Source organism: Pieris rapae, chromosome 4, assembly GCF_905147795.1.
Source record: "Pieris rapae chromosome 4, ilPieRapa1.1, whole genome shotgun sequence".
Taxonomy (NCBI): domain Eukaryota; kingdom Metazoa; phylum Arthropoda; class Insecta; order Lepidoptera; family Pieridae; genus Pieris; species Pieris rapae.
Genome location: NC_059512.1, coordinates 2,777,258 through 2,804,489, shown reverse-complemented (window position 1 = coordinate 2,804,489; position 27,232 = coordinate 2,777,258). Strand labels below are relative to the sequence as shown.

Sequence of the window (27,232 nt, the reverse complement as noted above, 5' to 3'; positions counted from 1 at the left end):
AACTAATCAACATATTCTTGTCTAAGATAGCCAATATTAAACTTTCAAATATTTTTGGATCTGCACTTTCCCAAATATAACAGAGCACAAACAATTACTTTGTCTTTGGACTTATTCAGGATCCAGAGACAAAGAAGCTTGCGAGTAAAGTTTTACTTACCAAAGCAACAGAGGTGGTAATCTTAGTTCCACCTGAGGCGCCAATCACTATTTTTGCGTTCCCACCTTGGTCTACAATAATACTTGGACACATGGAAGACAGAGGTCGCTTTCCAGGTTTTATAAAGTTGGCTGGTGATGGCTTAATGCCGAAGTAGTTGGTGATTCCTGGTGATGAGAAATCATCCATGACGTTGTTCATCAGTATACCTGTTCTGTTAGTTGTGAAGCCAGCACCATAACTGTGAAACGATTTCAGTAGTAAACTATGTGGGCATCATGTCTTCAGAGTATTTTATGTATATACTAATATTATAAAGAGGAAATATTTGTATGTTTGAACGAATTAGCTCAAAAAGTACTGGACCGATTTTAAATATTCTTTCACTATTTGAATGGTACATTATCTCTGATTAATAAAGATTATTTTAATTGTAAGATCTATAGTAATGTTATCCAAAATGTAAAAAAATGCGCACGCTATTCCAACATTCCTCATTGACAGGATGTTAACGTAATGTTAAACATAAGATATAATTATAAGTTGTCTATAGCAAAGAATAGAGCAATTTCCTAGAATATAGATTAAGGAAGGTCCTTTGAAAGTAGCAAATCCATTGTGATATGTGAGAGAAAATTCCGACTTATGACGCAGCCTCAACGGTTTAATAAAACAATTATCTATGAAAATTTAGGCAAAGAACTTATTAAAGGTATTAGGCATTTCTCCTTCGCCCACAATGCTGGATGACATATGGATGGATACAGAGACGGAGAACAAAAGGAAACATTTTCAAAGGAATGTGTACATATTTTCTAGCCTCATAGAGTTCGGATGGACCTAAATATATTATATATGATCCCAAAGTATGAAAATTCATTAAAAATTTTTAAAGTATGAAGTCATGAAAATATATTTCACGGCAATAAACAAGTGTGTCAGGGTCTAGTAGAAAAATCGTTTATACGAACATAAAAATAATTTGCTGCTAAATATCTTGACTTGGTTAGAGAATGTAATAAGAACAGTCTTTTACAAGTCTTTTTAAACCCATATTTCTGGTACTGGATATTCCCGTTACTAAACTACTACTTACAAGTAATTTATGGAGCTTGTTAATGATACAGCGTCGCCATTATAACCAATGACGGAAATGTGAGCTGTTCCGGCATCATTTTTCTGGTATTCCTCAGCGCCATAATGGGCTGTGCTGTTGCTGGTTAAAGTATCGTTTACTAAGTTGCGGATTTCAGCCCCATATTCCGGAGACGTCACATTAGCTATAAGCTGGAAGTAAGATTTGCAGCTTATAACGATAAACCACTAGAATCTTTGCGGAAAGAGAGAGAAGTTATGCAAACTCGTATAATTACATATTTCTAATTTTTTCATATTATAAGATATTAAGTTGATTATCTACTGTCGAACTATTATGACGTAACTGTGTACTTAACAAAAAAGTACTGCTGGAACTACAAATCCTTTTTGAGGTTTCCTTAGGTCCTTGGCCCTATTAATAACTTATCTTCTTATCATAGTTTCATCTTATGTAATTAAAAACTATAACGATATATAAAAAATAATTACCTCTTCCAAATTCAAAAAATCCATGTCCCCTAGCTTCGTTCTCGTTGAATATGCGTATTTGAAAGCTTCTATTATTCTATGATATGTAAGCACTGTATTATCTGTGCCATTAATACTTTCTGAGGTAAAATTGTATCCGCTCAAGATGTTCAGAATATTGACTAGAATCACACCACTGCTTGGTGGTGGTGGAGTGAAGAGGGTGTCTCCTTGACTGAGTGGTACAGCAAGTGGTTCAATTATTTTTGCTCTGAAATAACATGTTATAGCTTCTTGTCATAAAGGTTTTTTTTATTATTATTTAGGATTTCTATGTGAAAAGACACGGCGAATGTAAACATTTTAAATACATTAGTTTGAAAACCTGCTTTTTGGAATTAATTATGTTATTGAAAATGTGTACTGCGTATTATATTTTTAATGTGTTGTTTGTTTGAGATACCAATAGGTTAGGTTTTAATACGACGTATTTAATGACGTTTTTGATACCATTATCACAAAAACTAATTACGGTGTATCGAGTTCAATTTAAATGAATAATTTTTAATGCATATAGAATGAATAATTTCCGTTCTGACATGATATATTAACACAAAGAAAATAAATATAATCATATGTTCTAAGTGTCCATAGATACAATGTAACAAATATTTGATAACATTTAATCTGGTATAAGAAACTGTGTCAATATATGACATTGACCAAAGACAATCATAGTCATAATGTGGTACTGAAAATTAAAACAAAAAAAAATTGATTGATTAATCATTTGTTTTGTAATAAAAAAATGGCCGTTGAATTTTGACATTATCTGCAAGATACTGCTTGCTTACTAGTACTTATAAAAAGTTTACGTCAGTCAAAAGTAATTAAACTTTAAAAATACAATTAAGAATAAAGTTTAATCTAGAAAAGTCTGAGAAAAATTAAATAAAAATTTCATCATCAATGAGTCATACTGTTTTTATGACATTACGCTTATTCAGCTGCAAATTCCTATGTTTGTAAATATGACAATGTTGTGAAATCAATATGTCTATAATGAATTATTCATCCGTTATACGTAACATTCCTTTGCGTATTTGTATCATTGGTGTATTCCTTCACCAAGCATGAGAGCCCGGGTTTTATGTCAGCCATCAATTGGTCTTTCGTTTGATTGTGATTGTGAACAGTATTTCTAGCGTCAGGGTATTACAAAGATTTTTAATATATTCGCATGTTTCTATTAATATTATGCACTAATGTAATATACTGATTTGGAATGTTATTTGAAGTATCCCTAAATATCAAGCCCTATAATATGACCCCTTAACATCCCTTCGTATTATTTCCGTATTTCCACGTATTTATCGCAGAACGCCAGTTATATTCATCTTCATGGTTTTGTCTTTCGTTGTCATGATTAGGTACTACTCATGTCGCGTATATGTGATTAGATAATATTTCAATTAAATCAAACGTAACTCGCCATTATCTTTACATTCTTACCCCCAAGTTATCTATAGTAAATAGTGATCACTAATAAGTAGTAAAAAATAATTTTTCGTTTATGGTTAATTTTAATAGAAAACTTTGGTGTTTATGGTAACTTAAAATGTAGGTTAAATTCTTTTAACATTACGAATGCGTTCATAATGTTAACATTCTTTTGCGATAAAATATATTGCGATATTAAATATACCTATTAAAATCGCTTATAAAGACCTACAATACTAAAAATATTTTAAAGAATTTTCTAGATTATTGCTATTTTCCACGTAATGCACGTTTCATGCTATTTCACAGCCAGCTTAATTTATACTTTACAGTCTTTACAGTTTAGTGGCCAAAACCCCAAATCGTCAAAGAACAATAAAAATCTCACTCATAGTTCTGAAGGTCCTCAGCTGTGATGATACTGCCAGCTTCCTTCAGATCCTCAAGGAAGTCAACAGAGAGGCTGCCATTGTATAGCTCATCCCCACCTTTCTCAGCGATGACTTCCAAAGTTCTGCACCAGGCTTCGCTTGGCTTTACCACTGTGCCCGGCTTGTGGAACTGATTATTTTTGTTCACATATGTCTTTCTGAAAATATATTCAATTGAAAGTACATAATTTAAATAATCCTTTAATTAAAATCATGGTTATGCTAGCAGCTATGCGAAAGACAGTATTCTACTTATTTAAAAAAAAATAATTACACCCGATTGAATCTGGAAAATCATATTTTTAATTAATAATTATAAGGCCACAAAATTTTGAATTTTACGTATAAATAAATATTAATGCAATATTGTATTTCCTTCGATATTAATTTTATTTGATCTTTTGTTAAGCAGACATTTGATTTACTTCCGCCTGATCGAGTTATCAAGGTTTTCCTGTTTCCTGATGTGTAAAAACAAGTTTATGTAGATGTTTCAGGAACTCATATTTATACTTTTATACCATTCTCTCAACAAACAAAAATAATTTTAAATTCCTCTTTAAAAATCTTGTTTTAATTCGATCTTCCTATAATTCTATATTCTTATTTTAACCTAAGAATTTGTTTTTTTTTTAAAAGAGATCCCTTTTTAGCTTAGTTCCCTCGCTTAACGTCTTCGTCGCGTTATATGATGGGTATCGAGGTAAATTAAATTCCCGAACCCATCAGACATTTAAGTCTGTATACCAATACCAGAAATCCAACATGATGAATGGCTAAAGAAAACCTAATCGAAGTTGGTGTGGATTTAGTACAAAAACATAGTATTGATATTGTAGCCCCACTGTTCTATTTTAAACCCCACCCACTGCGTTTCTAACTATAAAAAGACAATAATGTTAAAACCCTAAATCAAAATGTAGTTTAAAAACGCTACAATTATTATGTAACACCCGGTCATTGACCTCAAATTAAAACTTGTATGGACTTATCTGTTTCAATCAATTTTTTGTCGTCACATTTCTTTAGCGAGAGGTAATTGATCAATTCTACATGTTCATTAACCTCTAATACTATACTGCGAAAGTAATTTAAGTATGGACTTCAGATGGGTTAGAAATGCTATTTTATGCAAGAATAGAGTACAGAAACGGCTTTAGTCGCGTTCTCCATCTTGTGTTATGAACGCGAAATTATATTTGTACACACATCAGAATGCACATCGTGTGCAACGGTCCCTTATGTTACGAAAGTAGTTTTGCTATTTTAAAGCAGGGAATAGAGAACAGAACGGATCTATAGCTTTAATTGCTTTCTCCAAATTGAATTAGCAACAGCACGATATAATTTTACTTTAATATTTTTTTATAAGCCCTATCTTCTATCATTACTGTTTTTGAAGTGAAACATCCTTAGGCGCATGGGGACAAAATGTTTACAGATGAAACGTCACGAAGATGTGCAGCGTTTTTGTCGATGAAAAGGGAGAGAGCAATAGAGATTGATTGAGACAGCATGAGAATCGGATATCGAAAATAATACAACTATTGGTTGACATCAACAACGAATACATATTCGTTTAGTAGTTACATATTAGAAGTTTAGAAGACAATTCTGCAGCTTAACGTCTGGTGCAGTAAACGCGGGTTTTTTAATAAATAATATACATATTATTATTAAAATAAAAATAAAATACGTTTATTTTGGAACATAATATCATCAAGGTATCACTTATTCCACGTCATTAAATTCGAAGTACAAGACTAGGCTGGAAAATCATCCTAACCACCTAGCTGTTCAACTCACCCTACCCGAGTGTATAAGCCGTCTCAAAAGACGAAGAACCCTTGAGCTCGGCAACATTGTCTGAGCTAATATTATTATGGTAGATATTCCTATTGAGGAATGTCTCCACCCGTCAGTCTTCCTACAACTCATCTGCTCATAGTCAGAAGACTGATTGCACGATGCGCTCTTGAAAAAAAAAAAAAAAATTCGAACCTCTATGGATCCCTACTCATCGGCAAAGAAGACAGAGGGTGTAGGCTGACAGAAAAAGCCGGCGTCAAAAACTCTCGGTACTCTTTTAACACGAATGCAGTGTGTAAACAGTGTGAATTTAGATGTACAAATACATGGAGTGATCATATACTAGTACATGCTCATCTATTGGGGATAGGATTTAGTTTTGCTTGCCTTAAATGACGATCGTGTTTAACGTAAGGAGCACTTTCGAGGCCTTCATAATTAGGACCGGTTATTTCGAAGCCGTATTTGCAGAACTCCAGTGTGGGTTTGATTAGGTCTTTCCAAGGCAGATTTCCCCACCGCTGGTGCGCAACCCACATTCCACGTAACTCTCCCGGGACTCCAACTGCAAGGCCTCCTGTAACATAAGTTTTCTTTGGTTAATTTAATAACTAAATATATAAAATAAACGCATTTATTTATTATGCGAGTCTTCCTAAACACGACAAAACCACCTATTTTAAATATAATCTTATATTTTTGAGTTGGACGATGAGGAAGTATACCTAATGTATGTATCATCTATACATATATTATATTACCTTTGATCATTCATTTGTTTTTTTTAAGACCAAATGTTTACGAGTATGATATTTCATACATCCACGTCATTTGGCCAGATTTAGCGAAAGCTTGCGCAAATACTTTAGGAAGAAAAACACCAAAACGTCACCTTCTACATTTTTAAATACTTAATATTTATTCGAAACTATATAAACGAAAGCATCAATTTAAGTCTCATAAATATATATCTTTTGTTTATGTTTCTCGGAATAACTTATCCTGAACTAGAATAAACTACAAATATTAATGGTTTTAAACGTTTGACGTTGGCATTGACAATTTATGAGTTCTGTGACCTTTTTTATATAATAGGGGGGGGGGGGGGGGGGGCGCCTGCAGGACACCCAAAAAGGGCAGCCATTGCACCCCATAGACACCCATTTTTAGTGGGTGCATTGCGTTCGTATCTCTCAGGGAAGACCCCCACCGGGAGTCGATTCCACAGTTCGGTAGTTCGCAAAAAAAATATCATATTTAGAACACAATTTTATTCATGTCTTCATCTTGTAACACCTTTCCAGGTGTGAACAATCCGTAATGATTCTACATATTCGAGGCAATGTCGTGGGCGCAAGCTTTAACCTGGAATAAAATCGAGAACATAAAAGCTGCAATAATATCGCCCTGTGTTGCAAAATTTCTCTTATGCTTTCTCTTCAAACTGGTTCACTCGTGACTTTTATTAGCATTTAATTTTTCATTGAATCTTAATATTGTATTATTGTGACAATCTACACAACAATCAAATCTACTTTTTACTATTTATTACGTTTGGTTAGTCAAACTCCATACGTTTTTTTAGAGGCATCTAATCGTTAGGATTAGGTTCAGAAAGGAGACATAGCGCCAACTCCCGTGTGTTTAACCAAATACATTTTTTGACATATAGGAGCCATACTTAGAGCTGAGTTTTCAATGTCAATATTGACCCATGAAAAAAAAATTAATAATCATGGTGATCATGATCGGGTGCAATCGGTGCGACGCTTACGACGGTTATGTTTTTGCACAGCAAACCGATCCACAGGGATAAATGGGTAATTCTTTCTATGACCGAAATCAATTCAAAGGCTGGCAACGTAGTCGCGAGCCCTCTCATTCAGAGTATGAGTAGCGGTATAACACCAGGCGATTAGGAGGAATTAACACCAGGAGAGTCATCCTGCCCGTAAGTCAGGTAAAGTGTAATAAAATACATTTAATTAAGTGATCTGCCTACATAATGATGGGTAAACAGATGCAGAAGCACAATTTTCACATAAGTATAAAATAAATGTACAATTGAAACAATATAGACGATCAATTTTAATTATAAACGGATATGAGGTAGCCTAAATCTCGGTCAACGCACTGTATTATTGTTTCAATACATTTTTCTATTGTAAAGTGATTATTTATACAATTGTTGGGTGAACAATAAAATAATTTATATCTAACCTACTTAGATTATTTCGCAATGACAAAGATAATGTTCATGCCTACAATGTAATATCGTAGGTTATTTGTTATTTATGGTACCATTTGCCAGGTGTAATAACACTACCATGCCGATAACAGAAATCGTCAAAAACGGTGTCTCATACGTCGTAATATAAGACACGTTGGAAAACAAATTTATATATCATGGTGTAACTTAAACATTTTTAATAATAATAATCTTTATTTATTTTCTTACAAAAACCTCACAAAACTTCATACATGATAAGTTACAACTATTTATTAATGTATGTAAATAATTGTCATTCTTCTTTTGAGGGATAATTTCAATTTACTTTTTTTTTATTTCCTAAGATTAGTTACAACTTAGGTTCGGTTAAATGTTGTGGTATGAATTGATTCATATGATTTTGTCAACTTTTGAACTTTTTACTTCGAAATAATGTAAAAGTACCCAGAATTTTAGTGCTAGGAAACCTCCTACCCTCCTACTGTTTTACGACGGTGACCTACTAAGCTACTCCACATTATTGTACTGCATGCAATTTGCAATTGTTTAAATGTAGAACAAGAGAAAAAATAATTGCTACTGACTGGTAAAAAATATTGGATAACTATTAATCTAGTGAAAAAATATAGAAATTCGTGTCACAGACTAGTTTAATTACTGTACCCAATGTATAAGTATGTTACCTCGTGCGATAGGTTATTTTGATAATGTATTGGCCTCGTTCCCGCGTGGCAACAGAAATAGAAATACTATCGTTGTTCAAATAGAGGAAAGGAAAAATCGTCTTATTAAAGTTTTGCTTCATTCCATGGCAAAAATCTCAAGTTCCTTTATGACATAGACGAAACGAAAGTTTTATTTTGAATCATTACTTCTTGTATTAAATGCTTAAAGTTTGGATTCAAAGTTTTAACCAGGAACCAAAACTTTATATGGCGCCATATAAAGTTAAGATTAACATGTATGAATATATATTATTATTAAAAAAAACCTTATTCGGATTCGATGGTATGTATGATGGATGGTATAGTCGTATATACATTACGCATTGGAATCCGAATACTTGGATCCGAGAACTAGGGATGGCAATGGATTAAAAAAAAAATGTAAGGGATGCTCGCACGTATCCCAGTGGGCGGCACCGCTACTATGCTCCACTCGCAGCACTTGTTATGAGTTAATATTCAGTAACAATACCTTTCTTAGCCTTATCAGCATTTCCATGAAACATGTCCACTGTCGCAGCCGCTGGAGCCGTCTCTCTGCCGATCACAGTGTATGCCTTTTCCTCTTCCTTTATGTACACTGTCATGAAGAAACCTCCGCCCAGGCCCATACTTTGCTGGTTTTGTAGACCATTGCAGAACATCGCTGCGATGGTTGCATCGACCGCTGAGCCATTTATGGATAGGATGTGTCTGAAAGTTATTTTATACTAAGTTTCAGGAAAAATACCGGTTGTGTATGTAAAAATGATCAAATATATAAAAATATTTGGATCTAAATCAGTCAAATGTTCGTTTTAACTAGTCTATAACTGGAGTTTTCATAGTTTAAATTCACATGAGATGTAATGAGACCTCATTCTAACACTTAACACAAAGCCTGTTATTACCACTAAGTAAAATTGTTTCATTATTAATTGGGTCACGAGTGCCTTTTCCTGAAGGGATCTTTCCTTAATCGAATGGGTTCGGAAATATTACAATGGGTAGCTTATTCTTCTCGGCAAAAGCTGCGTTAAAAAAGCTGTGAAAAGATTTTTTACTGTATCGCTATTATTATAAGATGTGTATGGTTCCTAGGTTATCGGGGCTCTTTAAATAATAGAAGATTTTTGTTTTACTCTGTATTGACCACTCGCCTTACACAACAATAGTGTATAAGCGAAATAATGAAATGTTAATTACTATGTAACGAATAAATGCAATGTAACAGTTGAAGAGAGCGCCTACGTCTGGATATACTTTTGGGGCGTAACTCTAACGATTTAGGAAACTAAAAACTAAGCAAAATAATTATAAGACTAAGAAAGCCTGAGTGAGCAAAATGCCTTGGCTTGTAAAATATTTAAATAATATTTCATTTTATTCAGCCTACTTACATTTCTTTATATGTTAATAATATTGATAAATAATATTCTAATCGCCTTGTTTATAAAAAAGGGTAAAGTTAGCTATAAAAACGATAAATTGTGAATTATTTGTATTTATCTAAATGCACCTATTTATAAGTAGTCTGGAGATAGCAACACTAAACAATAACAATGATAACGTTTGTTTTGTTTGTAGAAATGTAATTTGTGATAAATATTTTTTTTTTAATTACCATACAGCTATTTTGCTAAAAAACAAATCGTAAATGAATATACATATTTTGATTATGTATAATTAAGTTATGAGCAGGTCGTATCGGCTGTGCACCAACAGACTTTCTATGTGCGTGTTTAACATTCACTCGAACGGTGAAGGAAAACATCGTGAGGAAAGCGGCTTGCGTCAGGTCTAAAATACGCGTGTCAGGCACAGGTGGCTGATCCCGTACTTGCCTATTAGATTGACAAACGATCATGAAAACGATTCAGAAATCTGAGGGCCAAACCCTAAGAACGTTGTAAAGCCATACATTTATTAATTATCATTTAATAATTGTAAAAATAATAATATATACAATTGAATTGAAAAAAAAACAAACTGTCATAAAATACCTGTCAACATTATTACGTAGGTACGTGTTAGATATGTCCCTAAGATTCCTAGATAGTCTTTTCTCTAAATTGGTACCTGATATAAATCGGAAGTTGAATATAATTTCTAATTTAATGTTATTCAACAACATCACGTGACAGACTGATAACCACTTTTTTGGAGTCGTTTAAAAGTATATATATTATATTTGTATTACATATTATATTATAATAGTTTCTAAAGCGTACCTAGTACAGGTAGGAATTAAAAACTTAAGTAGGTTTAAGTGAAGAACTACATCCTTATAAGTACTGTAACGTTTTGTATAAGGTTTCATCATCACGTGTACTAAAGACAATTACTTATTATTTAACGACACTCTGTGATATGGGTTTACTCCACAGATCACCATAGGTATACTTTGATACAGATCAAAGCACACAAAGCTAGACACGGGCCCAGCTATAAAACTATTCTAAGCCCGCGTTCCTTCTTATGTTATTCTCAATCTGTTATTTCCTAATTCGTCTCGTACATAATATGTGCTTATTGAAAATTAATTAATTGGAAAAATATGCTTAGATTACAAACGCTAATCTATTTTTCGATACAAAGGAATTATTTATATTTGTTAAAGAACTAACACAAGGTTTATGAAACAAAACTCTTAAGCTCACTGGCTCTGGCGTAGAATGATACTTAAAGGTTTTTGTAATAATAATGATTTTTTTTTAAATTAAAATATAATTACTGTAACATTTATTTAAAACAAGATGTGATGAACTATCCAACTAAACATTTAAATCGTTACAATTTTTCTCTTAAGCCTTTCAAGCGGAATACTAAACCCCGAGATATGTTTAAAAATTGGACGTAATTTTTTTTTGTAGTCCACTGCTCTCGTAACTTCTGATATCACGTGATTACAGTCCCCTTTTTATTAGGGACTTCTTTTATAGTTCCCACTGAGGCAACTTATAAAGTGACACGGGTCGGACGGGAGGTCCAATAGATCCCTATTCACTAAAATCCTTTGGGTTTCATCTACTCTTTAGGCGGAACAGAATAGTCTTAATTTAAATGAGTCACAATATTTATTCATGGTTGAAATAACTTAGGTTTCTTTAAATATAATAAATACCGCAATTTCTACAGGGTAATATTTTTTTCATAAAAAATAATCAATTTTGTAAATAATTTTCTGAATAGAAAAATGTGTTATTTAACACGGCTTTTGTGTATTCATATAAACTTGGTTTGAATTAATCTTACCTGTCAATGGTCAATATTGTTACAATAAACCGAGTTAGAGTCCCGTAGTACGTGAAGTAGAACATGGGACAAAAGCATTCTTGAACGGTACATTAATGTAGGTAAGTAATGCATTATTTTCCTTCCCAGGCTATACGGTTATACCTCTAAAAATGTGTAGTTAGAACGGACGTAGACCCTTTGGTAAAATTGATATATTACCAATAACAATATTAACGAATTAAATAATATTACCTATTTATATATTTACGTAATAATTTACTTAGATTTAGAAACCATACCCAGAAACAATTAGGTACTCTACATAACGATAGAAATGTATTGACAAGTTTTTAATAGTCGCAATTATAAGATAAAATGCGCGAGGTCGTCGTGTATACTTCAAGGTTATTTTTGTATATAAACAGCTAGTGCGTACTGCGTAGGCCGATCGACCTCGCGTCACGTCCCAAACAAAAACAAAGGTAATAATACAACAGAATAAATTAAAACGTTTATTAGACTTACATTACAGTCGGTTTTGCTTCTAAACGAATTAATAACATTATCTAGCTAGAAATAATAACACAGCAAATTTGAGCTCTATAACAAGCTCAGGAGATCAGTCATTGGAACGATGTTGTGTGCCGTTAAGGCCGCCATCTTACGGCTGCATTATAATATGCAAAATAAATGTATTGAGAAAGCATTGTCCTCCAAGAGTGTCCAACTGATCCCGTCGACGAGCCCCCTGACCCAGGGAATCGTCGTAATATCAATCTCCTATCGTTCGGCAGTTCTGTATACCTTTTCCAAGCCATAGTCGTTGATCAAATCTTGTTAACATCTAGTGTTTGTTCGTTGACTTTTTATTGTTTTCTGTGTTAATGAGTTTCGTCACGATCTTTCTAGAATGGCCTGACGGATCGAAGTGGTTCGTGTGCTCGCTCACCTCCTTCTTTGTCCTTTGTTTGCCGCTGTGTCCAGAGAAAATGTGCTTGTCGTGATCAAAGTTGTAGTAGTCGTACTCATCAAAGAATGCTTCCGACATATTTTAAAATTATTTTTCACTTAATTCACAAGGTATCGCCGCTGACAATGTCACTGTAGATTTTGCTTCACAAAATGTCTGACTTAGAGACCTGCGCGTCGCTTATATACACGGTACTGAAGACACGTCACTGACCGCATGCGCGTCGGTAAATCTCGAAAGCTATTGGTTGGACTAATACGCCGGTTCCACACAAGCGCAATAATCGCACTTGTGTTTGTAAGCCGGTTAATAATACCACAAAAAAATTACGTTTTACCATTATGTTTGAATTACAGTAACTCCAATTATCCGAATTAATGGGGACCGGGACCCATTCGGATGATCAAATATTCGGATAATCGGATTTAAAAAAAAATTGCCATTGGAGAGAATAAAAGCTACGTTTTGATATTACACTATTTTTTTATTGAATTAAATGAAAGAAACATGAAATTTTCACATGTTTGAAATATAAATAAAATGTACTTATGTACAAGTTTAGAAATAAAAATCATTGTTTTTTAAACATCTCCGTCAATGTAAGCTGTTTTGCGGTCTTTTTTGTGATTCGGATAATCGGCGATTCGGATAGTCGGAGTTCGGATAATTGGAGTTCTACTGTATAATATTAGTTCTCGATACACAGTTTTATCATGTTATACCGGTTTAATTATTGATTTAAATTTAACGGGATGAACATTTGCAATACAATTATACTGACATTAGTCAATTTATTACCAAAATAAAAAAAAAATACACACACACACAGTACACACTCCTTTTAACGAGAATTTAGGAATTCGTTTGTAGGTGGCAATACTATTAGTGACGTTACCATGCTGCTGTTATGTATAATATAATACGCAGTTGTGTGCGTGTGTGTTGCACAACAAAGTCAAAACAATAATATTTAGAAACGTGACTTTTAATTTAATTAGTCATACTTTTTAAAATCCTGAATTGGATTTAATTTGATAAGGTTTATGAGAATAAAATGAGTCAGGTACACGAGAAATTCAATAATTTAACAGATTCCTGTATTGAAGATAAGGTCATTACCTAATTTGAGTTACACTGGCCGATTGGCACTAGGTAACCCTCTTATGTGATGGTGCCAGTTTACAGTTATTATCGTTTAGTATCAAGGCGAACACTTTTTTATTACATAATATCGAAAGATATATAACATGGATAACTATTATTAATTTTGTTAATACAAAAGCGACATCTTGTGGTAAGTAGATTTTACATTGTCACAAAGGTTTATAAATGCATTTCTGGTAATTTCTAAGCCATTCATAAAAAACCGGTTATTTAAAATAACTAAGATATGACATTTATTTTACCTTTTTCAAACTTTAATATATCCACTTAAAGTCTTTTCGATTTCAAGTTGCAAGTGAATCCTCTTTTGCTGTGGCATTAAATAGGTTATAATACTTACCGCCCAATATCGGAACAAGTTGGAGAATCTGTGCAGACAGCAGCTCTTTTGAATGTATGAAGCCATGATGATGAAGGCGGCAAGGGCTCAACAGGATCCACAAGTTCGGGTATAGTAGCTCGTTTGTAATCAAATTTAGCGACGAAATAACCACCCAAAGCAGATAAAATGACAAGAACTAGTAAACCAGCGATGGTCAGTTTAGTCCTCAGTTTGGCCGATCTGAAAAGAAAAATTTCATTAGCGCTATCTAGTGTTATGTTTTGTACTGAGTGATACTAACTAAGTTTCATTTGAATGCTATTCATTGACAGATGGCGCTGCAATACGTAAAATTACTGAGTACAATTTTAAAAATAGCCCTGGCGAAACACTTATTTATCGTAAAAGCCTCTAAATGTAAGAATTTAGATGACTTTTCAATGACATTGTAAAAATATTTATTCAAAAAAGACTAAAACAAGTTCACAATTCATAACATGTTACGGTTAAGTTAAATAGTTAAAATTGTCTTACTATTTCAAATAAAAACCTGGATTGGAGTTTGCAAATTATCCTAGACTTATCCTAATTATTTAAACTAAAATTTTCCCAATTCGCAGTATTTATATCCGTAATAAAGAACGCAGAAAAATCAGCTAGTTGGTAAATACCAAATTGTTGAGGTGGAATACATACATGGAAAAGTGCAAATTGTTGTTGCTAAAATGCCCTTGCAATATAGCAAATCTATTAACAGGTGAAACGAGTCGAATGGTATCAATCGCTATGTCATCAATAGGAGCACTTAAGAAATTTCGTCTATAAAGCCCACTCCGAAATGTTTGCTCCATTTTTATTTATTAAACACAATCACCAAAAATGTTCCACTCTAACACCATGATGAAACATTAATAATGAAGAAATTATGTCCATTTGATATGTAATCAAAAGGTAACAGGATGTTATGATGTAGTGAATGCCGTGAACTTGTTCCTATTTTTGCTAATCAATAGTAAAAAACAGCTGATCATACTGGTTAAAAGCTGCATATTTATTATAATAGATGGCGCCATTCGTTGAGCAATAAATCTGGATAAAAATTTTACTAATATATTTTTTAATTTAGTAAATAGCTTTATAAAGATTCAAGTGCTATTTCATATAAAGCGCCTGATATACACTATGTTTTTCTACATTGAAGTACCACTTGCTATTATTTCTCATAAGGCGTTTTAATTGTTTCTCTTCATAATAGATGTCAGAATTTAGAAAAAAACGAAAAAGAGATGAATTCAACGCTTCATACAACTATTTATTACTAATTTTACGAGCTTTACGAGCTTGAATTTTAATTATGTTCTTCGTTTATTTTACTGAATTCGTATAGTAAAGATATATGAAAAAATTTGGTATCTATAATATTGTGGAGGTGAGTAGTTCCTCCAGCCTAAAGGGAACCTGCCATTGATTAAAAATAAAAATAAAATACGTTTATTTTGGAACATAACATCATCAAGATATCACTTATTTCACGTCATTAAATTTGAACCTGTAGGCATCCCTATTCATCGGCAAAGAAGACAGAGGGCCGAGGCCGAGAGAAAAAGCCGGCGTAAAAATCCGATTGATCTAATCTCTGTCTGTCCAGTCCGAAGGCTCTTGTCCCAATATATAGTAGCCGGAATAACTTTGTAAACGCATTTCAGGGTAGTTAATTGTAGCCGTAGAGGGTAAATGATGAAGAGCTCCTTGCAACACAAACACTTTATTTACCTTCAAAACTACACAAAAAAGTACAGGAATACATACCTACAACTATCCAGGCTTGACTCACTATAACATTTTGCATCGTAACCAAATTTGATTTATTTTAACACCATAGCTGTTTTGTAAATATAATTGATTATCAGAAATATGTAAATTTAAATAAAATTGCTCCTTACAGCATTTGATTGCAAAATATCTGCCGGACAAAGTCATGGGCAAGTACGACGCCCGCATTAATTACATTCTTATTCTAGAATCAATCAAACTAAAATCTAGTTTTCAGAGCTGTCAAACCTTTTATTGGCATATTTAAAAGCGCTCAATACGAGGACAAGACTACTTAAACTTTAATTAATAAATAAACAGTTAGTAACTGCCTCAATCTATTATGCCAACATGAACGCCCATCAAACTCATTAGACATTTGATTATGCCGACCTAAATTACGGGATATCTACGATCGTTTAACAATTCGCTACACAAGACCTTCATTGTTTTATTAATCAACTGTTCAATATTATAGGAGAGCTAAATCAAAGGGTTATTTAGAACGCGCTCGGGCCGTCATAAATTAAAGTTATATCCAGAATAAAAATGTGAAGTCGCCTTTATTGTGTTATACAAATTATACTAGTGTTCTTTCGAATACATTCGTGTGTAAATAATATCCAATGAAAATTAATGTATTGGCTGAGAGTTATATTGCTGATGACAGTAACTAAATGGGTGAGACCACTTTTTTTTGGATTTTTGTGTGTAATCAAAAAAAAAGTACTCATTAAAGTAGTTAAATTAGAGAGTTAATTGAATCTCTAGACAGTTAATTAAAGATCGATATTTAATCAAGTCGCTATCATTTTGATTTAAATAAAGCAGCGTCGAAAACGTTTAGGTACCTAGGTCACACTGAAAATGTTTAGAAAATGAAAAACGGCTTAATATAGATACTTGCCAATACTTTTATTGTTTTTCGAAGTAATCTCTTTTCCTCTCTACACATCGTCGCATTCGATGGAATCACTGAGAAAAGCAGTAATCCCATTATTCATTAGGGTCTCTGCTATTTGCATTTTCATAAGCTTTCACCGCATCTTCAGAGCTCGTAAAGCGAATACCTTGTATGGGGAATCCATTTGGTACAAAGCTTCCTTACGCCTAAATGTTTGTGTGGCGTTCCTGTATCTGCTGATAGGTCACTCTCTCTCGGTTATCTTACTCTTTCATACGTCGCACAGCACTGACGCTATCTTCAGTAGGCGCTGTTAAAAGACGTCCCGTCACGCGGATCATCATTGAGATTGAAGCTCGTTAAAACAATCGTAGTAAGTTGCACGAGATGGGGCTTCATTAAAATCCGAAGCCTATCATAGCTTTGTTGGTGACTAAGTCCATAACGAAAGTCATAATAAATCATTGACCGTAATTTTTCTCGCGTTAGGTTCATTTTAACATGTATCAAGAGTTTTAGATTTGCCGCCAATTCACAAAAACAAATGACAAATGAATGCAATATACTACATTAGGTTACCAAAAAGTTTTAAAATTAAAACAAAAAGTTTTCATCAGCAATATTTCTAACTGACCAGTGCTAAACATTGGGGATTTTTTTATGGGAGTGTAGGTAGTGTAAACACGCTTTGGTGTATCTCTGTGTTTTGTGTAAACTAAAAATAGTTTCTTAACTCAAATTATTTTACTTACACTGTTAGTGATGTACTAGTGTTGTTTTACTTATGAATCGCTAATTTTTCCTCAATTATATCCTTCAGATACTAATAATTATCCCATTGTTGAATTTTATTTGTTGAAAACTACCCTCATCTTTTATTTCTCAATCAACATACATTATTATTATGGAAGAGCTAAAAAAGTCATTGACTGATGTGTCAGTAATGGTATCCACCAAGATGGATGAGTTCCAGCAGCGGCTTCTAGCAGCACAGGAAAGGTCTCCATCCCTGGAGCAAACACCGCTCACTAGGGAGTTTAAAGCTTTCAAAAGTTCTGTTCTATTCTGCCTTAAGAATCTTCAGGGACAAATGGAAATTCTTTTCAAGGTGCAAGAGGAGCAGGAAATGCGCAGCAGACGTAAGTGCTTGTTGTTACATGGCATCAATGAAACAAAGGATGAGAACCCAGGTACAATAGCTAACATGTTATCCGTGCTGCTCAAATGCCCAAACATAAATAAGGCTAGTTTTAGTAGATGTCACAGAATGGGCATAAGACGTGACGGCAAGCCTCGCCCAGTACTAATTAAGCTACGGGAACATTGTGACAAGGACAAGATTTGGTTGGCTAAAACTGAATTAAAGGGGACCGGTATCACCTTATCTGAGTTTCTGACCAAAACCAGGCATAATTTGTTTATGGCAGCAAGAAGGCGGTTCGGAGTAAGCAAGTGTTGGACCAGGAATGGCCACATTTTTGTTATTGATGCTAATGGTGAGCGACGCCGTGTCAATTCAATTAAAGATGTTGATGCGGCTCCTGCAAGCACCCCACCCTCTACTACCGATACTAAGGCAGCATCCCCCAACTTAAAATCTAGAAACAGGAAGATTACAAAGAACTGATTTAAAGTGGGTTAGCTCAACTTCAAATTATGTTTCTGTTGCTAGCTGCACACTTAGCATATCTTTAAATTTGTGTCACATTAAGCAATCACCAACAACATTTAGTTTTAATAACTTGTATGGGTTATATTTGTATGTGATTTTCTTGTACTTCTATGTTCAATTATGTGTATATATGCTAGCTGCACACTTAGCATATCTTTAAATTTGTGTCACATTAAGCAATCACCAACAACATTTAGTTTTAATAACTTGTATGGGTTATATTTGTATGTGATTTTCTTGTACTTCTATGTTCAATTATGTGTATATATGCTAGCTGCACACTTTGCATATCTTTAAATTTGTGTCACATTAAGCAATCACCAACAACATTTAGTTTTAATAACTTGTATGGGTTATATTTGTATGTGATTTTCTTGTACTTCTATGTTCAAGTTTGTTTTTTGTTTAGGCGATGATTGTTTGATTCTTTGACACTGTCACATTGGGATGTGTTCGTGGTACATGTAGTGAGTTTTATGTGTTAAACAGTTCTTTCTTTTAGTTTTCATTTTGTATTAATTTTTAAACTGATCATTGGTACATTGTAACCTTCAACTTTGTTTGCTTTTTTTTTTTTTTTTTTTTTCCTCTTTCTTGGCCTGCACGGTTTGTGCGTCAGCCATGTACAAAAGTTAGGAAGTGCATTATTAGGTTTATTGGATAGGAAATTAGTACGGAATTTGGAAAAGGATCAGATAATTTTTTTTATAAGTACGTATATACATAAAACATAGGTTATAATTTTATATTGTTATGAAAAATGAAACTAGCTAAAATTTTATATACATCAATATTTATATTAGATAAAAGGACAGAAATAGAAGTAGGAAAAGGAATATTTATGGATAAAAGCGAGGATATAAAAGCGGAACGGTCATGTCTATTACAGGCAAAAAATATATGGTTAAAATCCCCAACGTCATTGCCACACTCACATGTGTCGTCAGGCAAAAGGTTAAGCCTTGCCAAATGCAAGGGTATGCATGCATGGCCCAGCCTCATACGTATAAGGGTCGAAGTAATATCTTTACCAAGCGTCAAAGTAGAAAACCATGGTTTAGGAGGTATATCCCCCTGAATCATGTTGTAATACCGTCCTTTCGTCTGACTTGAAGAACGCCAAATGTTTATCCAAGATTTTATTAACTGGGATTTAGGAAGGAGAGTTAAATCACAAGAAAATTTTTTGTATGGAACCAGGTCTCCGTCATTGACCGCAGCTTTGGCAAGCCTATCAGCCTTGGTATTGCCAAAGATACCTGAGTGACCCGGAATCCAAGCAAAAGATACAGTGTACTTTTTGATGAAGCATTGATATAATAAATCGCGACATGCAATAATTACTGGGTGATTATTTATATTACGGCTAAAAGGAAATCTTTTCAACGCTTGGAGGACACTTTTAGCGTCAGTTAAAATTATTGACTTTTTAAGCTTCATTATTAAAATGTACTCCAGAGACCTCAGCAGACCAAAGCATTCTCCAGTAAATACTGAAGTCTCTGGAGGTAATTTTATTTTCTGTACAATGTCAAACTGTTGATGGAAAACGCCAATTCCCACACACTCCTCGGGACCGGGTTTGGAAGCATCACAAAAAATTAAATGGTAATGTTTCCATTGGCTGTCACTGTCAATAATATCAGTAAATTTGGCATTTGCAGAAAGATCTTGTTTACTTATACCGAAGTCAAACAAAATAGTAGGATCTAATGTTAATGCATCATAGTTAACACAAAATATAGGAAGGAATTGTGATCTGTGTGTTGGAGCTTGAAGAGCTAAGTATTTTTGGAGACTAATAATAAGGCATGGCGGCGATTTATGAGCCCAGTACGGGTAATTCATACATTCCAACAGAGACCGTAACTTAGAATAAAGAGGATGATTATAGACTTGTAATGCCCTAAACAGGAACCTGTCACAAAGAAATTGTCGTCTGAGGTGCAGGGGAGCTTCAGAACATTCGACCTGCAAAGCGTTAATAGGGCTCGATCTCATAGCCCCAGTAATTATTCTCAGAGCCTTAGACTGGATAATGTTTAACTTATGGAGAGCTACTGCACTACAGGGTTCAAGTATAAATGTTCCATAGTCTAAAATACTCCTTATTAGTGCATTATATAGAAGCTTTAAAGAGAAAGGGTGGGCTCCCCACCAAACTCCAGAGAGACAACGCAGTATATTTAGGATCTTCTCACATTTGGCACTTATATATTTGCAATGAGAGCTTCCTGTAAGTTTCGAGTCTAAAATTACCCCAAGAAATGTTGCTTCACTTTTAACAGGAACTCTAATATTATTATAAAATACAGTTACTGATGGAGGAAGTCTCATACGTGAAAATAAGACTATTATACTTTTATGAACTGAAAGGCTTAGAGAGTTATTGTCCAGCCAGACTTTTAGCAACTGAAGGGAATATGTCATAGTATCAGATATGTTGTCAATAGAATTACCTGAGATATATAAGAGTAAATCATCTGCATATTGGAGTGAGTTAACTTTACCCTTAAGGGAGGCTTCCAGATCATGAGAATATATATTGTAAAGTAAGGGACTCAAAACTGATCCCTGTGGTAAACCTTTCCAGGCAATACGGGATTGGTAGGAATCTTCTGACATTACTTTAAGCATTCTACCAGAGAGAAGATTTATTATGAAACTTATAAAAATTTGTGGGATATTCAAATTAATCATTTTTTGTTTCAGAATTATAAGGTTGACATTATCATAGGCTGCAGACACATCTAAGAATGCTGCTATCACAGGCTTGTTGTATGAAAATGCCAATCTTAAGTCTGTCATAAATATACTGAGACTATCCATAGTACCCCTGCCTTTCCTAAATCCAAACTGGTTTGGAGATAATAACCCGTTACTCTCAATAAACCATTCTAACCTATTTTTAACTAAATGTTCAGAAATTTTGGATATAACTGAAGCTAATGCAATCGGTCTGTATGATGACGGATCATTAATCGGTTTGTTAGGCTTATGTATTAGGATAACTTCGTGGATTTTCCATGATGGAGGAATATTACCTGATGTTAAAATTGAATTAATTAAACTGAGAAAATAAGAAAGGCTGGAGTCATTTAGGTTTTGAAGAAAAGAATATGGAATTCCATCACAACCTGGGGCTGAGTCCCTAAGTTTTGAAAGAACCCCTTTGAGTTCTGAAAGGCTAAACGAAATGAGTGAATCACTACTTCTGTGCTGGGAGAGGAAAGAAGGCTGTGAGTGAAAAGAAATATTATCTATAAATGGCACATATGGTGGAGCTAATTTGTCTAGAAACAAATCAACTGTACTGCTATCCATAAAATGAGATCTAGGAGGTTTAAAGGCAGATCTGAATCTCCGAATATTTTGCCAAACTTCCGATGGAGAAATGTCTGGTGAAACTGAGGCACAAAAAGATTTCCAGCCTTTGAATTTTTTTTGCTTTAATAATTTACGTGTTTTAGTTATAAGATTACTAAGAATATTAAAATTTTGTGTTGTAGAATTTTCTCTGTAATTCCTTTCAGATTTCTTTCTCTCCGCTACAGCCGCAGAACACTCACTGTCCCACCAAGGTGGTGATGGAATATACCCATTGCCACTTTTATTTTTAATTGGAAAAACTTCCTCAGCAGCCTGTAATAGGGCTTGTGTTAAAGCTTCAGCACAAAAATGATTATTGCTGTCATTTACTGGAGGTATGGTTGTTAAATTTTGTTGAACTTTATCTTTAAATAATGACCAGTTGACTTCCTTAAGTTTATATTTAAGACGGGGAGGAGCCTTTGTCTGTTCTCTAATTTTTTGAGGAAATGATACAATTACTGGAAAGTGATCGCTTCCGTATGAAGACGATAGAGTCCACCAGTTTAATGTAGGAGCAAGGGAAGGGCTACACAGGGTAAGATCTGGTGCACTAATACCCTCATGGGGCTGTGTCCTTCTAGTAGGACAACCGGTGTTTAGAAGGCATAAATTATAATCATCTAAGATGTCCAAGATTCTAGCCCCATAATGATCAGACTTAAAACTTCCCCACATAGTATGTTGTGCATTGAAATCTCCCGTGACCAAAATAGGGCGCGGGAGGGAAGATAGAATGCTACAAATATTGTCAAAGACTTCAGTGGAAGGGTGAGGTATATATATATTTACAATACAAATATTATTTACACTAGCAGCAATAATAGAAAATTTATCACTGTGATTGGGGATGGGTATGTGAACAAATGGCACACCTCCTCTAAGAATAAGTGCAACTCCACCATACCCATCTGTTCTGTCTTCTCTAAGACAGATATGTCCTTGAATTCTAAAATTGAATCCGGGACGAAGCCAAGTCTCTTGAAGAGAGACGGCAAATGGTTTGTAATTATTTAATAAAAAAATTAGGTCACTTTTTTTACTATTAATGCTCCGGCAATTCCATTGAATCACCAGAGACTGGTTTTGAGGATGGTCTTGACTGTCCATTAGTTAAAAAACTTTTTGTAGAAGGGGCATCGTTGGACGGTATTTTAATTATGTCAGATTGTGAAAGGTACTGTATTATAGAAATGATGAGATCCTTTGTTATTATTTCTGACAAATCATTATAGTTGTTGAGACAACCTTTAGAAAAGGAAGGAATGTTGCTGTAATCTTGGATAAGCTCTGCATGCGTTTTTTGATCATATCCCTTACTTACATTTTTAGGACGAGCTTTGGGTTTCATGAATACTGTTTTCCTAAATGACTGTGTGGAAGTCTTAGTAGGGCTTGTTAAATTATAGGGACTGGAATAAGAAATATTCGGACCAGAATGGGCCGATGACGCAGAAGCAACAACGTCTGCATAAGATTTAGAAATTGGTGGATGGACTTTACTGGCTTCTGAATATGATATTGACTTTTTAGCCATTGTTTCTTTAATAGCTTTTTGCCTAGCATACTCTGGGCACTTTTTATCCGTTGCAAAATGAGAACCAGAGCATAAGATACACACAGCATCATCCCTTTCAGTCTTGCAACTAATACTTGAATGGTTGTCACCACATTTGTAACACCTTGGAGTGCCTCTGCATTGCATTTTGGTGTGACCAAAACGGCAGCAATTGAAACATTGCAGTGTGGGGTAAATATAAAGGTCTACAGGTAGGGAGTTGTAGCATATAAAGACCTTGGGAGGTAAGATCTTCCCATCAAAGGTTAAGACTACAGTCTCAGTTGGAATGAACTTGGAATTCTCTCCTTCAAAGATTTTCCTGTTTAACCTCCGAACTTTCAAAAGACTTCCACAATTCTGCGGAAGCTCAATGTTTTCTAAAATTTCTTTTTCATCCCATTCACACGGAACACCTCTCACAATTCCCATGCGGGTGATTGTGAAAGCCGGAATAAAGGCTTTGTATTTATTTGTGTTGAGAGATTTATGATTTAAAAATAAGTTAGCATCTTTAAATGTCTCAAATTGCAATGACAACATATTCCTCCCTATTTTTTTTATACTTCCCTCTACAATGCTTTTTACATAATTTTTTTAAGGAAAAATCCAAATTGTATGGGGTGAACAGATCCGGTTTGATTTGTTTCCATGATTTTTTGAACATGGACAACATAAGGCGCAGGGTCTGACGCCTGGTAAAGCGACCTAGCAACGCGAGGATTAATTGAAATATTGTTAGAGTGGGCAGCCTCATTTGGGGGTATTTCTGTTGTTTTAACATCAGACTCGATGACTTTAGGAGTTATATTGTCTTTTAAATCATTAGGGAAATTTTGGGAACTTTTTCTCTTTTTTTCATTTCTCACAGATACTCTTTTTCTTTTAACAGACTTCGTGCTATCCGAACAGTCTGTATCGATAATGGAACCTTCCGTTTCCATTCCAGACGCATCGATTGTAACTACATGAGACACCTGGAGGGATGTCCCTCCAGGGTCTTCGGGCTCCATCATGGACGACAAGAGAAAAATTCTTATCTACATATAATAAAATAAAATAACTTACCAGGCTATTAAGACAAACTAAAAATATAAATAATCAACAATAACTACTACTATATACACCTTATAACTTAACTGATCCTGTATTTTTTATTTTAATTTAATTTTCAATAGTTAAGCCAAAAAAAAGACGCCCGCCTATTTTTACACTTCCCGCGCTTTTTCCTTTGTTTGCTTATTGTAATCCTTATCCCATTGACAGACTACAAGTATTAACATGAAACGTGACGTGACACTGTCAAAGGTTGTGATTGTCAGTTTAATGGCCGATTATGTGTGTTTCCACAGATCATAAAATTATTTTTGTGATCTGTGAAAGTACATGTTAGGAGATGTCATAAGCTTTTACAATAACTTTCCACTATAAACGATATCTAAATTCGCTTGTTAAATTGTTTTTTTAGATATAGTTAAAATTAGTTTATTTAACCCTTTTAAGTTAAGTTAAGTTTGTTATTATTATTATTATTTTATTTTTTTTTTAAAGTGTGTGTCTATATTATCTTTTACACTACTAATATTAGCGGTTTATATAAGTTAAAAATTTATAAACTTAGTACACCTATAGATAAATATCATTGTTAACACATGAATCACGATAGTGAAGCTACTGAATTTGCATCGGTCTCTTCGTCAGATTACGATTCTTTCCATAGCGCTGAAACATCTCCCCCTCCCTTGCATTGTATCCTCACGGCTTTATTCAAAGACCAATCCAGACACTTTAATGCCGTTCATATCAATGCACAAAGCGTTCCTGCTCACCATTTGGACTTGTTGACAACCTTTGTATCCAACGAAATTCATGCTATCCTCATATCAGAGTCTTGGCTGTCTCCAGCCCTCTCCTCCATCAGCTATTCTATCCCCGGTTTTAACCTAATAAGAAATGACCGAGTTGGTATGCGTGGAGGTGGCGTCGCTATTTACCTACGATCGCACATCCCTTACACTATTGTCAATATGTCTCCACAACCACCACCACCTAATGCATGCGAGCATCTTCTGATCGAGGTTATGCTCAGTAAAACAAAAATTCTCCTTGGAGTGTTCTACTCTCCTTCTCTCTTAGTCGACTATTTTTCAGGCTTTGATGATACTCTTGAAAGGTTTGCGCCTCTCTATAAAAACATAATAGTTATGGGTGATTTCAATACCTGCTTAATAAAAGACGACTGTCGATCGAAAAAGTTGCTCTCCATCACTGACTCTTATAATCTTCATAACCTGCCACTTAGCGCCACGCACAAAGTCCCAGGCTCCACTCCTTCCCTATTGGACCTTATATTTACCTCTTCTCCTGACCTAGTCACTAGTCATGGCCAACTTCCTGCTGTTGCCTTTTCTCATCACGATCTCCTTTATTTGTCCCTCAATCTTAAACCTCCCAAACTAAAACCCACCGTAGTTCTTAGGCGTAATTTTGCTGCGATCGACTCCGAGCGTCTGCTTACTGATGCAGCTAAAATCGACTTTAGCACGATTTACGAGTGTCCCACCCTCAATGGTAAAGTTGATCTACTAAATTCCTCCATTACTAATCTTTTCGATATTCATGCCCCTTTGAGGCCAGTTAAACTCAAGCATTTACCTGCTCCTTGGCTCAATGATGAAATCAAAACTTTGATTAAACAAAAAAACCGTGCTAAAGCCAAGATGAGAACAGCCAAAACGGACAAGGATCGTGTATTTTACAAATCCTTGCGCAACCGTTGCAACACGCGTTGTCGGGATGCGCAGAGAAGACACATTCACGACTCAGTGTCAAGTGGGGATCCCTCAAAAACATGGAATTTTTTAAAATCTCTGGGTGTCGGTAAGCCGCCACGTGCTTCCATATCTCCCGATATCGAGGTAAACAGCCTAAACGCCCATTTTACCTCTCACTCTACTCTAAGTAATATCGATCTGGATTTAACACTTGAGAATATATCATCTCTCCCTCGTCCTAGTTTTCCATCTTTCTCATTCGCTGAATTTTCTTGCCAGAACGTTGAATCTGGTATTTCGTCTATTCATTCCAATGCTGTTGGTTCTGACCTGATTGGTCGCGCTATGATCATACCTATTCTCTCTCTTATACTTCCTGTAATCACACATATTTTTAATTTTTCCATTTCTACAGGTGAATTTCCTTCTTGCTGGAAGGATGGACTTATCATCCCTATCCCCAAAAAGGCTAATCCTAGTACTTTTTCTGATTTTCGACCCATCTCAATTCTGCCTTTTCTATCCAAGGTACTTGAACGCCTTATACATGATCAATTAAATGATTTCCTTAACAAAAATTCCATACTGAGTCCACTTCAGTCCGGGTTTCGATCTGGACATAGCACGACTACTGCTCTGGTCAGGGTAGCCGATGATATTCGCGAAGGCATGGACCACAAACAACTCACAATTCTCACACTACTAGATTTCAGCAACGCTTTTAATACTATTAATTTTGAAATTTTAATGGAGTTGCTTAGGTCTATAAATATTTCTTCACATGCTGTTAACTGGTTCTCTAACTATCTTAATGGGCGCCGCCAGTGCATTAAGACAAGCGATTGCGTATCTCAATGGAGTTTCATTGAATCTGGCGTACCGCAAGGTGGCGTACTTTCTCCTCTTCTTTTCGCTATTTATATTAACTCTTTAACGTCCCGTCTTTCTACTAATTTTCATTTATACGCTGACGATCTCCAAATCTACGTTCAATCAAGTCTCGATGATCTCCCGCAGGCCATACATTCCACAAACTATGAGCTGGCAAAG

The 27,232-nt window shown here is 34.6% G+C and overlaps 2 protein-coding genes and 1 long non-coding RNA gene across 8 annotated transcripts in view; 1 reads left to right on the top strand and 2 right to left on the bottom strand.

Moving 5' to 3' along the window:
• Nucleotides 1-27,232, bottom strand: part of LOC110994541 (glutathione hydrolase 1 proenzyme) — a 44,804-nt gene that overhangs the window by 1,789 nt on the left and 15,783 nt on the right. For 4 of the 6 annotated variants that reach the window (XM_045628063.1, XM_045628061.1, XM_022261236.2 and 1 more), the window contains exons 3-9: nt 14,112-14,333; nt 8,894-9,114; nt 5,854-6,043; nt 3,615-3,815; nt 1,748-1,997; nt 1,257-1,447; nt 161-401 (exon numbers count right to left, since the gene is read on the bottom strand). In XM_045628063.1, the coding sequence (XP_045484019.1) occupies nt 161-401; nt 1,257-1,447; nt 1,748-1,997; nt 3,615-3,815; nt 5,854-6,043; nt 8,894-9,114; nt 14,112-14,333 (1,516 nt within the window). Of the gene's footprint in view, nt 1-160; nt 402-1,256; nt 1,448-1,747; nt 1,998-3,614; nt 3,816-5,853; nt 6,044-8,893; nt 9,115-9,800; nt 9,820-14,111; nt 14,334-14,789; nt 15,026-27,232 lie in introns of those variants that run through there. The other 2 variants (XM_045628060.1, XM_045628064.1) reach the window with 2 other exon arrangements.
• LOC110994540 (nuclear protein 1) lies at nt 12,137-12,786 on the bottom strand. The gene has a single exon (XM_022261235.2). It carries the CDS (start codon nt 12,683-12,685, stop codon nt 12,482-12,484), a length of 204 nt encoding a protein of 67 aa, XP_022116927.1. The 5' UTR covers nt 12,686-12,786; the 3' UTR covers nt 12,137-12,481.
• Nucleotides 19,205-21,314, top strand: LOC123689148. The gene is made up of 2 exons (XR_006750187.1): nt 19,205-21,088; nt 21,194-21,314. It is a non-coding gene; the product is annotated as an uncharacterized LOC123689148 (long non-coding RNA).